The 13,427-nt window shown below is 38.3% G+C and overlaps 2 protein-coding genes across 3 annotated transcripts; one reads left to right on the top strand and one right to left on the bottom strand.

The window, feature by feature from the left end:
• Window positions 1-4,575: 4,575 nt before the first annotated feature.
• plag1 (pleiomorphic adenoma gene 1) lies at window positions 4,576-11,140 on the bottom strand. Its single transcript, XM_077555118.1, has 3 exons — window positions 10,984-11,140; window positions 8,504-8,863; window positions 4,576-6,329 (listed from the first exon to the last, which is right to left on the bottom strand). The coding sequence occupies exons 2-3, from the start codon at window positions 8,752-8,754 to the stop codon at window positions 5,174-5,176; spliced, it is 1,407 nt and encodes a 468-aa protein (XP_077411244.1). The 5' UTR covers window positions 8,755-8,863; window positions 10,984-11,140; the 3' UTR covers window positions 4,576-5,173.
• Window positions 11,141-11,450: 310 nt separating this feature from the next.
• chchd7 (coiled-coil-helix-coiled-coil-helix domain containing 7) lies at window positions 11,451-13,402 on the top strand. 2 transcript variants are annotated; one of them, XM_077555120.1, is made up of 4 exons: window positions 11,454-11,616; window positions 12,285-12,346; window positions 12,441-12,539; window positions 13,131-13,402. In XM_077555120.1, the coding sequence occupies exons 2-4, from the start codon at window positions 12,293-12,295 to the stop codon at window positions 13,233-13,235; spliced, it is 258 nt and encodes an 85-aa protein (XP_077411246.1). In that variant the 5' UTR covers window positions 11,454-11,616; window positions 12,285-12,292; the 3' UTR covers window positions 13,236-13,402. The 2 variants fall into 2 exon arrangements, with proteins under 2 accessions (XP_077411245.1, XP_077411246.1); XM_077555119.1 differs by lacking the exon at window positions 13,131-13,402 and having other exon boundaries at window positions 11,451-11,616; window positions 12,441-13,078.
• The last annotated feature ends 25 nt before the right edge of the window (window positions 13,403-13,427 follow it).

Raw genomic sequence — 13,427 nt, 5'->3', positions numbered from 1 at the left:
ATTGTTCTAAATATAATATATACATTCATGATAAAAGTTTCTAACTGGAGAAAAACGAACTTTTGGGGGGAGAAAGCAGCTCGCTAACTTTTCTTTTCAAACCGCAAAGCTTATCATCATACCAAACGTTTGCAAATGCCTTCAAACGAAACAAATTCAAATTCAGTATTTGAAAAAAAAGCGCGTCTCACCAAATCCCATTACTGAGGAAGGAAATGGACAAAAACGAGGCGACGTCAAAGTGAATCGCGGGAGCATCTATGCTTTAAAACAAGATGCTTGTGAGGTACAGCAAATGATAACACTGTTAATTGTGAGTCAAGCATTCGGAGCAATGTTATCGGATGGTAACACAAGAAAGGTCGAAAAAAAAAAAAATTTGCAGTCCAAAATATGGTATACAACGGAATTTATTACATACATCACTTTTTTTGTTTGTTGCCTTTTAGAAAGTTTGCCTTTCTGAATTTTTTACTATTATTGATTGTATCTTGAGCGATCACCAATTGGTGACCAGGATATGATTGGTGGAGTAGAGAATCAATTACCAAGTGACGATATGTTATAGCGATTGATTGCAAAGGCATTTAAATATAGATTAAAAAAAAAAAAGATTTTTAGTCTCTCTATCCTTAAAGTTGGCTTAAGTTACTTCATAGAGTAACATGAGTGAATGCAATGAATGAGAGGTCATGATGGTTACAAAAATACACTACACAAAGCTAAATATAGTATACACAATAATTTGAAAATAAAAACCGACAAATCAAATATAAAAATATTTTATAATATACACATTCTGTGGGTGCTTATTCTAATACATTTCCTATTTTTCTTATTTTTATTTTTTAACTATTCCATGTACTCTGAGTGCAAAACCTTTGAACTTTAATTTTATATACTATTTGGTGGCATCATTCAGCTATGAATTTTTCCACATATATATATTTTTTTTAATTAAACATCTATATTTACAAAGTGCGGGTGATTATACTGGACATGCTTAACCAGAGAGGGGAACAAGTTAAGTTTTATACAATTCAAAGGCATCCGTCATCTTAGCTGTATAACCGATACGCAAATTTCATTTTGCTCATTTTGTTTTTCAAATGACAGCAAAGGCGGATCTGGCAACGCAACGTTAGCTACTGAACTTCATTTGGTTGATGAAATGTGGCACACATCAACAATTTTTTTTCTTTTACTTGACTGTAATGTGGAAACAGTTCCCCAAAATAAAAGCCAACTGATTGACAATTCTGAAGCAGGCGCGATAAAGCTAATCTGTCGTAAATCACGATATCCCATTTGCTATTGCTATGATTTCATAAGTGTTAAACATAACAAAATGATTCCTTTCTGTGACACTTTCAGTCTCTCTGTATCTCTGTTGCGACCTGCTGATGACACTCTCCGCACGGTGGCTACTTCCTCAGTGTAGAATTTTCACAATGGGAAGATAATAATGATCAACACCTTGTCTTTCTCTCTTGATGTCAAAATGTAAACAGCATGACAAAGAGGATTTAAAAATTCCAATCGAATAAGGCAATTTATTGGTCAATTGATGTACTGTATATACTGTATGTATACATTAAAAAATTAGCTGAATGAGGTGAGATATGAGCTATAAATACAAATACAGGCTACAGTAATGTTTCAGCAGCTAGCTAGCAGCTAGCTAGCAGCTAGCTAGCAGCTAAGTCTGCAGCGGTCATGTTTGATTTTCTTTGGTTTAGGGGACAACTTACAAAGCTTGACAAAAGCTCTCAAATACATTTTTTGAACCGCCCAAGTATGAAATAATACAAAAATCTATTAAAAATAGAAATTCAAACGCACAACTATAATACTCAGTAGTTCCTAGTACCTCATCCTTAACTCATTCACTGCCAATGACGGCCATAGACGTCAAAAATTCATTTGAACAATTTCTATTAGTTTAACATTTTTTTCCTACTTTTGTCAACTAGTGTATGAAAACCTAGAATTTTTTTATTGTACATTTAGAACAGATATAACATTTGTGATTAATCGTGAGTTAACTACTGAAGTCATGCGATTAATTATGTATACAAATTTTAATCACCTGATGCCTCTAATTTAAAAAAATATATATATATTTTGTTTTTTTAAATCGCGTCAGGCAATTACAATTTTTAATATTAATTAATCGCTTGACTTCAATAGCTAACTCACGATTAATCACAAATGTTATATCTGTTCTAAATGTACAATTGAAAAAAAATCTGGGTTTTCATACTTTTGTTAACAAAAGTGGGAAAAAAAATGTTAAACTAATAGAAATAGTTCAAATGTATATATATATATATATATATATATATATGTATATATATATTTAAAAAAAGAGAAAAAAAACATTTTTATTAATTTTTTATTTGTTTTTTAAAAAAAGGAGAAAAAAAAAGAAATAGTTCAAATAAATTTTTGACGTTTATAGCCGTCAAAGGCGGTGAATGAGTTAATAATATGATATTTATTATGTTTATGATTATTACTTCTAAACTTTTTCTCAATACTACTCCCATTTTTCCCCTTGCCATCCTTATTCACAGAGTATTCTCTATTTTACTTCCCTACTTTTTTGGCAACTACGCGCCTCCACAAGAAACTTGCCTTTGCTTTTACTTGGACGATATTAATCATTTATCAGAATTAGGCACGCGTGTACTGATACAGATGAAAGTAGAATCACAGGAATGGATGATCTTGATCAAGTAAATAGTCAGCAGCTGTTTTTAGTCTATGATGTGTTAAGTACTAGCAAATGGGATGGTGTCAATACGACGGCCTGGTCATTTTGAAACCGGCTGCCATTTTAAAGTCAAATACAAACGCTAGCAAGCAAGCAAGCAAAAAAAAAAAAAAAAGTACAAAGAATGCTCAATCTTTATATAAGTGTCAACCAAAGAAAGTCAGGCGGATTAATAAAAACATAGCAATTACTCATGTATATATTTCTGAAAAATTTGAGTGTCAGTGTAGTACTGTTGTTGGTTGCGTTTATCATCTGCAATGACATTTATATTTATTTTAGTGAAGGTTTGTTGCACTCTAGACACAGTTTTGCTAATGATGGTGAAAAACAATTCTCCAACTGAATGTATACAAAACCAGCAGATTTGTTTCTCCTCTCATAGACACATTTTTCTAACTAAATTATAAATGTTTTTCAGTCAAAAAATCAATCTTTGTAAATTGCCACATTTTAACGACCGAGTCCATATTGGATTTATTAACAAAACCTGATTGTGGGAATGATTTCTCAATTGTCATTTGTATTCATGTATTGTATGTGTTGTATTTCCTCTCGATTGTTTTGATGGTGTTTTTAGTGCTTGCTTCGAGCTGTTTATTTACAACTAGTAACGTTTACGGTAGAACTGACTCATGAAAATGAAAGAGAGCTAAATATTGTATACTTAAAAAACAAAATTGATGCTAATTGCGTTAACCTGTCTATGGCGATTCATATGATGTTAGCATTAAGCTAGCAAACTCGTTATTGTATGTTTGGTTGAACATTTTAGTGTTTAAAGTCTCTGTAAAGTAAAAAGAAATGTCTTCTAAATATGACACGTCACAGAGAAGACTGTTGTTAACAACCCTGCCAAATTCAATGGCATTTTTTTTATTTTATTGCTAAGTATATAAAAAGAGGCTAGCTAGCTAGCTAACTGCATGCTGTAGTGGTAGCTAGCAATAATATCTAAGCAGCTCACAACCACTAATGTGAACAAATTCCTATGTAGTGTACTCATGCTATTTTAGCCACGCTCAAACAAGCAAACAAATCAAAAATAGTAAAAAAGAAACGGCGCAAAACAGTTAAAAGCTATATCGCCACAATTCAGCACAACGTAGGGCCAACTGCTGGTGGTGCTAGTCTTTGCACATTTTTAGCAAATATCTTCAACAAATCTCTCAATTCACTTTACGGGGGTCTTTAAATATACAATGTTTAATTATAGTTTGTTTTATGTGTCAGTTTTACAGTTAACTTCAACTGGGAGCGATGAATGAACAGCTTAAAGCAAGAACACGCTGCCTATTTGGCGAACTGTGATGTCATTAGAGTGATGTCATACGATAGTCTCCCATTTTTTGACAGCAAGAAACACGAGCTAAAGAATACTTTACGTAGTGTGTTTTAAAATGTTACAAGTGGAATTCAACCTTAAACATTTCTTGACAATAATATGTTATATGTGACCTCACTGGTCTAAACATGACATTCTGATTAATATTATTATTTGTGGAATATGAAACAAAATCCAGTTGTTTTAACCCATCTCAGGGGGCGGCCATTTTGCCACTTTCTGTCGACTGATGATGACATCACAGCTCCTTAGGGCTCAGGCAACGACCAATCACAGCTCACCTGTTTTATGAAGCTGAGCTGTGATTGGCTGTTGCCCGAGACCTGAGCAACATTGATGGTGGCAAAATGGCCGCCTTCTGAATTTGATCAAAACTGCTGGATTTTGCTGCTTAACTCCACTAACACAATATTAACCAGAATACCGCATTTAGACTAGTGGGGCTGCATAGAATATATTGTCAAGATTTTTTTTTTCCCTTTTAAGTGCGTTTAACTCTGGAGAACCCAAGAACCTTTTCTTTTCTTCTTTGGAAAATTCTGAATTATACCTTAAATGACTGCTATAAAGTTCACCGAACACCAAAATATATGTTTTTTTCAATTTATTCCCTAATTTAGGATTAGGGCGAAATTTGACCCTTTGGGATTTAGGGATATCATTTCGAAAAATCGGAATAACAAAAACTGTCAGTAAACTATTATAATAACTATTTTTGTTTTATTTGTTGTATTTTAGCCATCTTGTCACCACCACTCTGGCTCATGTAAGTGCAATATTCATCCACTAGATGGCCCCATGCAGGGGTCAGAAGTGGCACTCTGGACTTTTGAAGTTAAATTTGTAAAAAAAAAAAAAAAAAAAAAAGGTCTTTGTTATTTGAGTAGCAGAATTTATAGGGGCCAAATTTGACCCCGTGGGTTCTCCAGGGTTAAAGTATGTGGAAAAGTTAAAATGATCTAAAGTATCCCTCACGATAAACAGAGCTTCACTGTCCTGCTCAATACGTGATAGTATGTAACGTGCGTGTCGTGCTCAAACCTTTTACTGGATCACTGAAAAGCCTGATGGAAGCGGGGCAATGTGGTGGGTGCGCTCAAGTTGCAAATAAAAGAAGCTTGACCTTGAAGTGGACTCTGCGCAGCCTCGGGGCCTTCGGAAGGCTCTTGGGGCAGGTGGAGGTGCAGGTTGTCTTCGTTCAGCGTATGCTGCCCCTCGCAGACCCCCGCGTGGTTGTATAGCGGTAAGAAATTGAAAAGCTGCGAGAAGTCCATCAGGGAGGAGGACGACGCGAGCGAGTCGCTCGCCAAAGCAGCCGTCGCCACCGACGTGGCGATTTTGGACAAGGACCTTCCCTCGCTTGATTCTTCCAGCATGTCCACGTGATCCCCCGTCTCAAGTTTGCAGATTGGGAGTTGCGGATCTTGCGCCGCGGAGGATGAGGAGGGCAAGCCGCTCTGTAGCTCCAAAAGGTAGCTCTCCAGTTCTCCCTTTAGGTTCTCCTGCGAGGAGACGGCGTATGAGGTAATGTTGGAGGCCAGCGGGTACTTCAAAGAGAGCAGGTGCGCGGCGTTGGGGAACGGCTCCGAGTCCAGGATGGGGCCGGCGTAGAAGTTGTGCTGGTGCGGCGTTGTCGTCAGCGCGTCCGGGAGTTCTCCCTTAACGCCCCCGGACAACAAGTCATAGGCAACGGGTTCCAGCAAATCAGCCGGCTCAGTTTTCACCCTCAGCAGCTCCTGAGGGTGACTCTTCTTCACGTGACGCGTCAGGTGGTCCTTCCGACCAAACCTCTGAGCGCAGTATTGGCAAAGGAAGTCCTTACGTCCCGTGTGAACCACCATGTGGCGCCGGACGTCTTTACGGGTGTAGAACTGCCGCTCGCAATGCTCGCAGGGATGCTTTTTCTCTTTGGTCCCACCAGACGACTTGCCGGCGTGACTCTTGAGGTGTTCCAAAAGCACTCCGGTACTCGGGAATGGCTGCAGGCACACTCGGCAGGTGAGATCTCCGCTGTTGGCGGCGTGAAGGGCAAGGTGGCGTTTGAAGCCCAACTTGGTGTTGTAGCTCTTGCCGCACTCCTGACATGTAAACGCCTCCTTGTACGGGTCATGGATGTGGAGGTGATTCTTTAAGTGATCCTTGCGGTGAAACATTTTTTCACAGTATGAACACTTGTGGGTTTTTTCTGGTGAGTGAGTTGCCATGTGCCTTGGGAAAGAGACACCAGATGAGCACTCAGTATTCTGATATTGGCAATTATCAAGTGAAGACGTTTTTTTAGTCGGGATGCACGATAATGCTATTTTCAACCGATGCCGATAAACCGATAAGTAAACCGATAATTTTATAGGATGGGACTTTGGAGTCCTACCATAAGTCGAACATGTGCCGGTACAAATACGCTGAATTTTATTAATATCTCTAGTTAAAAGACAACTAGTAACTAACTCATTTTGAGTCATGTTTTAAAAATGGAAAAAAACAAAAACATGAGGGTAACATTTTGGTGAGAGAGTAACAAAAGCCCACACCGCCGGCTGCCATGTCGCCATGAGGCATCTTCTGTGAACACGAGGTCGCGCGCATTATGACATCACAAACACGCGACACTACTATAGGAGAGGGGAGGGGTTGAGGAGTTAGGCACAACTTGAGCCACAAGGCAAGTCTATTATTATCGGCGGATTTCTTTATTATGTGGTTTGATTGTATGACGTCAAATTGGTTGATAATTGCCGATAATTATCGGCCAATTTCTTTATTAAAGGGATACTTGACTCATTAAACCATTTTCATCAGTAAAAAGGTAGTATTTTGCCCAGAATTAATTTCATAACTACATTATTTTTCATTTTCAATAAAACTTTTTTTTCCCCCACTTGCTGTCAAATGAAGATGACGTCACCTGTGCTGAGGAAGTAGGTAACGACCAATCATGGCTCACCTGTTTTCTGGGATAGGTTAGCAAACTGAGCCATGATTGGTCGTTACCTACTTCCTTAGCGCAGGTGATGTCATCTTCAGTCGACAGCACGTAGCAAAATGAGTTCTTAAAGGCGATAATTGTACATGAAAAATAGTGTAGTTATCAAATTGTAGACAAAATATTCACTTTTATTGCTGAAAATGGCTCCCTTTAATCTGGTTTATCTGCATGACGTCAAATTGGTCGATAATTGCCGATAATTTTTGGCCGATTTCTTTATTATTTGGTTTATTTGTATGACGTCAAATTGGTTGATAATTGCCGATAATTATCTGCCAATTTCTTTATTAAAGGGATGCTTGACTCATTAAACCATTTTCAGCAGTAAAAAGTTAGTATTTTGCCCAGAATTAATTTGATAACTACATTATTTTTCATGTTCAATTAATACCTTTAAAACTTTTTTTTCCCCCCACTTGCTGTCAAATGAAGATGACGTCACCTGCGCTGAGGAAGTAGGTAACGACCAATCATGGCTCACCTGTTTTCTGGGCTTGGTTAGCAAACTGAGCCATGATTGGTCGTTACCTACTTCCTCAGCGCAGGTGATGTCATCTTCAGTCGACAGCACGTAGCAAAATTTGTTTTTAAAGGCAATAATTGTACATGAAAAATAATGTAGTTATCAAATTGTGGACAAAATATTCACTTTTATTGCTGAAAATGGCTCCCTTTAATCTGGTTTATCTGCATGATGTCAAATTGGTCGATAATTGCGGATAATTTTTGGCCGCTTTCTTTATTATTTGGTTTATTTGATAACTACATTATTTTTCATGTTCAATTAATACCTTTAAAACTCCCCCCCCCCCACTTGCTGTCAAATGAAGATGACATCACCTGCGCTGAGGAAGTAGGTAACGACCAATCATGGCTCACCTGTTTTCTGGGCTTGGTTAGCAAACTGAGCCATGATTGGTCGTTACCTACTTCCTCAGCGCAGGTGATGTCATCTTCAGTCGACAGCACGTAGCAAAATGAGTTCTTAAAGGCAATAATTGTACATGAAAAATAGTGTAGTTATAAAATTTGTGTACAAAATATTCACTTTTATTGCTGAAAATGGCTCCCTTTAATCTGGTTTATCTGCATGACGTCAAATTGGTCGATAATTGCCGATAATTATCGGCCACCGATATTATCGTGCATCCCTAATTTGTAATACTTCTAGTTGGCAAAAACGTGGCTTTCTCTGGTGGAATTATTGGTAAACCAACATGTATGTACCCCAAGCACAATTTTTTTTTTGCTTTTTGTTTTTGGTTCAAGTCAGTTGTAATCAATCACCTCCTGCCACCTGGAAGCGCCGATTATGACGTCATTAAAAAAAGATCTATACCGAGAACAGGTTTACAACCGCAACATAGCAAAAAGATCCACGTCTGCTTATCTGTACCTTAGCAACTTGTATTTGGAGACAAAAGCCTTGGCGCAGCCAGGGTGGGAGCAGCAGTACGGTCTCTCGCCCGTGTGCGAGTACGAGTGCACCTTCAGCTTCTCCAGACTGTTGAAAGCTTTCTGGCAGTCTTGGCAAGGGAAATTCCTTTTTGGCTTCCCCTCCGCTCTTTTGCGCCTCCCCATGGGCGGCGCGGGCTTGGCTTTCTCCACACCTGGGTCGACGAGGTGGCCCTGGGTTCCTGTGGCCATGGCACCTTAAGGCAGACCGGTTACATGGATAGAGGCGCACTTGCCAAATTGTGCCGGTGTAAGTACCTTATCCAGTTTTTCGTCCTCAGCATCGTCCGGGCTCGTGGGCCTGAGAGAGACAGAGAGTAAATGACGCGAGGTCAAAGGTTACTTTTTTTTTTCTTTGGAGAGCTCAGTATTGTTCATTCGATTTGACAAGGTTACTTATCAGGTTGTGATACTTGTCAGTACAACTCTAGCAAGGGAGTTGGATGACAACATTTCCAACAGGGATTCGAACCAGAAACTCACTAGTTCCTTTTAAGATACTTAAATGGTCGTAAAGAACAACATTTCACTGGTACTCTTCCATATCTCTGGTTTATTGAACTGTTGTCATTTTTTACTGCAAATGCAATAAATGGGGGTTAATTGTTGTTGTAGTGGTTTTTGCCACTGTGTACTTTGTGTTGGCAAAAAAAAAATGGCTTCAGGGTTTTGTGTTGAATAGGCTAATGAAGCATTTGTTTAAAAAAAAAAAAAAAGATATTTGGTTATAAAATGCTGTGTTTCAATCAAATCAAATTTCTGTCTGTTTAACTTTTTCCAACATGTATTGATTATTGTTTCACATGGATTTTGTGATGTTATAAGGACATGTGAATTCTTTTGGAGGTGTTGGAGAAAGGATGTCTTAGGACAAGTTGGTTTTTCGCCAACTACGACTTCTTTTGGACAATTTTCTGAACTTCTTATCATCTTTGTGACAAATATTTGTTTCTTAATGTTGCAAAAAAAAAAAAGTTTTGTTGAAAATTGATATATGACAATATTGAAAGGGAGAGAGGCGCTCAAATAAGCAATCTAAAAAATGGCCGCTAAAGTACATTTGAATAACTTGAACTGCAATGTAAATCCAGACTACACAACATACATATTATCTACACAATATGCACAACAGAATCGCTTCCTAAAGTGACGTTTTACAACAGTCTCTCATTTCTTGATAGTGACTGTGGGACCTGTAAAACTATGTCGAAAATATTTTTAAATGGACTCTCTTCACTGTGCTGTAAAAAAAAATATGGAGATGATACAAACAAACTGTACGGAATAGACCAGTGATTGCCAAAGTGTGGTACAACTAGTGATATGCGGGCTCCCTCTAGTGGTAGGCAAAAGAATCACTGCCTATGTATAGTTCAGTTGTATTTCACTTTTAACTGCTATACATCTGCATTTAGTCATAAAGAACTGTTTGTTTTGACTAAAAAAATAATAAGGTACAGTTCTTATTTAAATATTTTAACGTAATGACGGGAAACCTGACAACATTTATCACTTCTGCTCAAATCATTTGGAACAATTGCAGCAAAGTCAAAACAACAACAAATACGCATTCTCGGGGCAAGCAGCAAACAATATCACAAATAAATAAATAATCAGTATACACGTAGGCTATATAAGGAATCCCACGTGCACGGAGTTGCTCGGAAATTTTTAGCCAGCTCAGAAATGCCAAGTTGCTTTCGCTATCACTTGCAGCACAATAAATATATATTTTTTAAAAATCGCCACAAGTTGAATTTTGTTGGCCGCTGACAGCGACAAACTGTGACACATGTTGCACAGACAAGTCAGGAAAAGCCTTCACATTATCTTTTACCTCTCTTTACTATTTATCAAGCGGCGTCTTATCATTCCCGGCTTGAAAGCAACGTCAGTTACCCGAACTGCCCTATAAATATTATGATTGCGGTAGAAAATGACATGAAGCCGACGAAGATGTTTGTAAAGACCGGACAACAGATGGTTTGCATCGATGATGATCGATTGACAAGCTCAGCCGAAGTCGTCGCGTGAACACAATTCACCGCAGCCACCAGGAAACACCAGAAAATAAGATTTGCTAGTTTTTTTTTCATAAACTAATGGTTCATCATTAATCAGTGAATGCCGTCAGCAGGCTGCGATCAACTTCATCAACTTAACCACTGTACTGTTTTTTTTTTTTTTTTTTTTAATACAGTCATTAGAGTTCATAGAGGTGCGCGGTAACACTGTCTTGGACATAACTTGTTAAAAGGTGTTTATGCCGAAGCCAAGCCGGGTTCGTCTCTGTGGTCACAAACTGGGCAGAGATTAACACAAACTTTTTTCCCGAGCTCACCCGTCTCTCATAATTTGAATAACCCCGATATTTTAATTCAAGAAATGAGTAACGGTATGCTTAATTTACATGAAACTTACCCTGGGCGCTTCAACATCCCTTTTGCTGTGTTTTTCTTGACTTTCAACTATTTTCCGAATTTTTAATAATTTTTTTCTCATATTTTTGCTAGACGCGGCGGGCCTGAAATTTGTTTGCTTTCCTATCTTTCGAGCAGCCATTGTATGTGCGCTGCAATGCAACCGCACTTGGACCGAAGTCACGCCCATTTAAGGTTACACTATGTTGAATAAGTCGCTGCCGCTTTCACTTTGGTCTCACTTACAGACGACTTTTGGCCAAACATATTCGTAAGACTTTTACTATAAGACGTTAGGCGTTTCAAACGGATTTCCATTGAAGTAATAAGTTCGGAGAATGTACACGCCTGCCAAGAAACTCATAGGGTCGTTAGGTTGCCAGTCTGTAAGGACAACATTCAGGAGATCCTATTGGTTGACTCTGCTGTCAGTTTTTGAGAGCAACAATCGGGGGATCCTATTGGCTGTCTCTGATGTCAATCATGTGTTACTGCGTTGTTGTTCTTCCTGCTAAACAGAGTCGTTCCGTTAGCATAAAGATGACACTAAACTATGGATTGTGGGATGTAATTTGTTAAATATATGCTTTATTAAACCCCCCCACTTCAAGACACTTCCCCAGATTATTCACGAGTAAGTTGAAGGAATATTATTTCTTCTTGTCGTTTTGCGTTATGTATGAACTAATATTTCACGTGGAAGCTAGAGGTCAAAGCTGAGTAAGAATCAAATAAAATGCATTTAATGTGTATTAATCAATACAGTTCTGCTACTTAATTGACGCCAGACATGGATATTTCTCATGTCACGCGTCCTGTACTTTATAAAGACTTATTTGATGTGTGTAAACGACACGACATTTTTAAACGTTCCCCATTGAAATGAATGGAACTGCTATTATTGCCCTCCGCATCAACTCTAAAAAACAACAATTTATAAAAGTAGAAATACGAATTCAAGTCCTTTACTAAAGTTCAAGAGTGTAAGACAAACGTAATACGTAAGCACTGTCAATCCTGCAATACCCATTTTTGCACACAGAAGTTTGTCACTTTTATTGTTTTAAAGTGCTCATACGGATGTTGTTTAAGAGCTCACTGGCGTTAGCTCTACTTTTATGCTAACAAAACAACATTTCCCCCATTATAGCTTTGCTCAGGTTGTGAATAGACTACAAGATGCTAATTTAGCAAATGATTACAAGAGACTCTGATTACCGCTGCACAAAAAAATAAAAAAAAAATACATAGAAAGTTGTAACCTTGCTGGATGTGTACGTTTTTGTGTGTGCATCTACATAGATAAAAAAATGGACAAAAATTCCAGGAAATTACGGAATCAAGACCGAAACCCTTGCATCGAAGTGAGACCTTATCCTTCTTTTTGTAAGCAATATATTTCTGGTGTGGATGTATCGTTTTAACCATGTTTGCTCAATTTCTATTCTTTTCCTCTAGGAAAGTGATGCCTCGCATAAGTGTTTGGATTCTTACAACTATAATAAGAATATGTGCACAGCCTACTTCCAGAGATACAAGAGCTGTCGGAAATATTGGGTATCTATGCGTTTACTAGAGTTTATTGGGTTAAACCTGGGAGCAACAGTAGTAGTAGTAGTATACCTGTGTGAAGACTCTGTAACTTCCACTAACAACCCAGCGTGTCTATCGGTCGGAGTCCTGCGGGTTCTGGATGTTTCCCTGCTCCAACGCAGCTGATTCCAATCAACAGGATCGTTACAGGCTTGTGCAGAGCTTGCTGATGATCTTATCATATATATCAGCCGTGTTGGAGAAAGGACAATCCTGACACCGTACTACTTTCGTAATGAGACAGGTGTTTGGCGCCATCTGGTGGCATTTTAGGGCAGTACAGAAAGAACACAAAAAATGCGAATAGCTGGGGAGTTTCCACAAGGAAAAAAAAAAACACAATTTGATGACATTGTGTGTAGTGTATAATATGCAAGGAATTACTGTACTGTACATAAAAATATATGTGCTGTTAACGGTACCTGAGCCGTGATGTTTAAATATGTAATTTCACCGCCATCTACTGGCGACACATAATAAAGCCGTGATGCCCCAAAAACACACTTATTTGTAGTATTCGTGTTTGTGGTTATTCTTGTCTTTCTTCCTCCTCAGCACAACTTAATGGTGCAGAGGAGGGGCGAGGGTACGAAACCCGACATGCCCACTGCTGCAGAAAGGCAGGAGATTCTCTCCGGTATTGGAGGGAAGCCATACTGAGGAGCCATGAAGTTGATACAGACACACCACGGGTTCGATGTATGTTCCGTTGTTGCTGAAACACTGCACGCTGCATCTGAGAGTTTTGTAAACAATGTGATGCAACAGTAATAAGCATTTTTTTTTGTGAATGAACATCCAATAAATGTATTGTACTCTCAATCAAAGCTCTGATATTTTGATGTGTTATAG

This window comes from Vanacampus margaritifer, chromosome 20 (assembly GCF_051991255.1).
Source record: "Vanacampus margaritifer isolate UIUO_Vmar chromosome 20, RoL_Vmar_1.0, whole genome shotgun sequence".
Classification (NCBI taxonomy): Eukaryota; Metazoa; Chordata; class Actinopteri; order Syngnathiformes; family Syngnathidae; genus Vanacampus; species Vanacampus margaritifer.
The sequence above is the reverse complement of the archived record's forward strand: the minus strand, read 5'-3'. Positions and strand labels throughout refer to the sequence as shown.

Excerpts from the sequence above, each read along its gene's own strand:
- chchd7 (XM_077555119.1), top strand. The coding sequence starts at position 12,293 with ATGGACAAAAATTCCAGGAAATTACGGAATCAAGACCGAAACCCTTGC. Across the intron at positions 12,347-12,440 it reads ACCGAAACCCTTGCATCGAA|GAAAGTGATGCCTCGCATAA; the intron begins GTGAGACCTTAT and ends CTTTTCCTCTAG.
- plag1 (XM_077555118.1), bottom strand. The coding sequence starts at position 8,754 with ATGGCCACAGGAACCCAGGGCCACCTCGTCGACCCAGGTGTGGAGAAA. Across the intron at positions 6,330-8,503 it reads TCCAAATACAAGTTGCTAAG|GCACATGGCAACTCACTCAC; the intron begins GTACAGATAAGC and ends CTCTTTCCCAAG.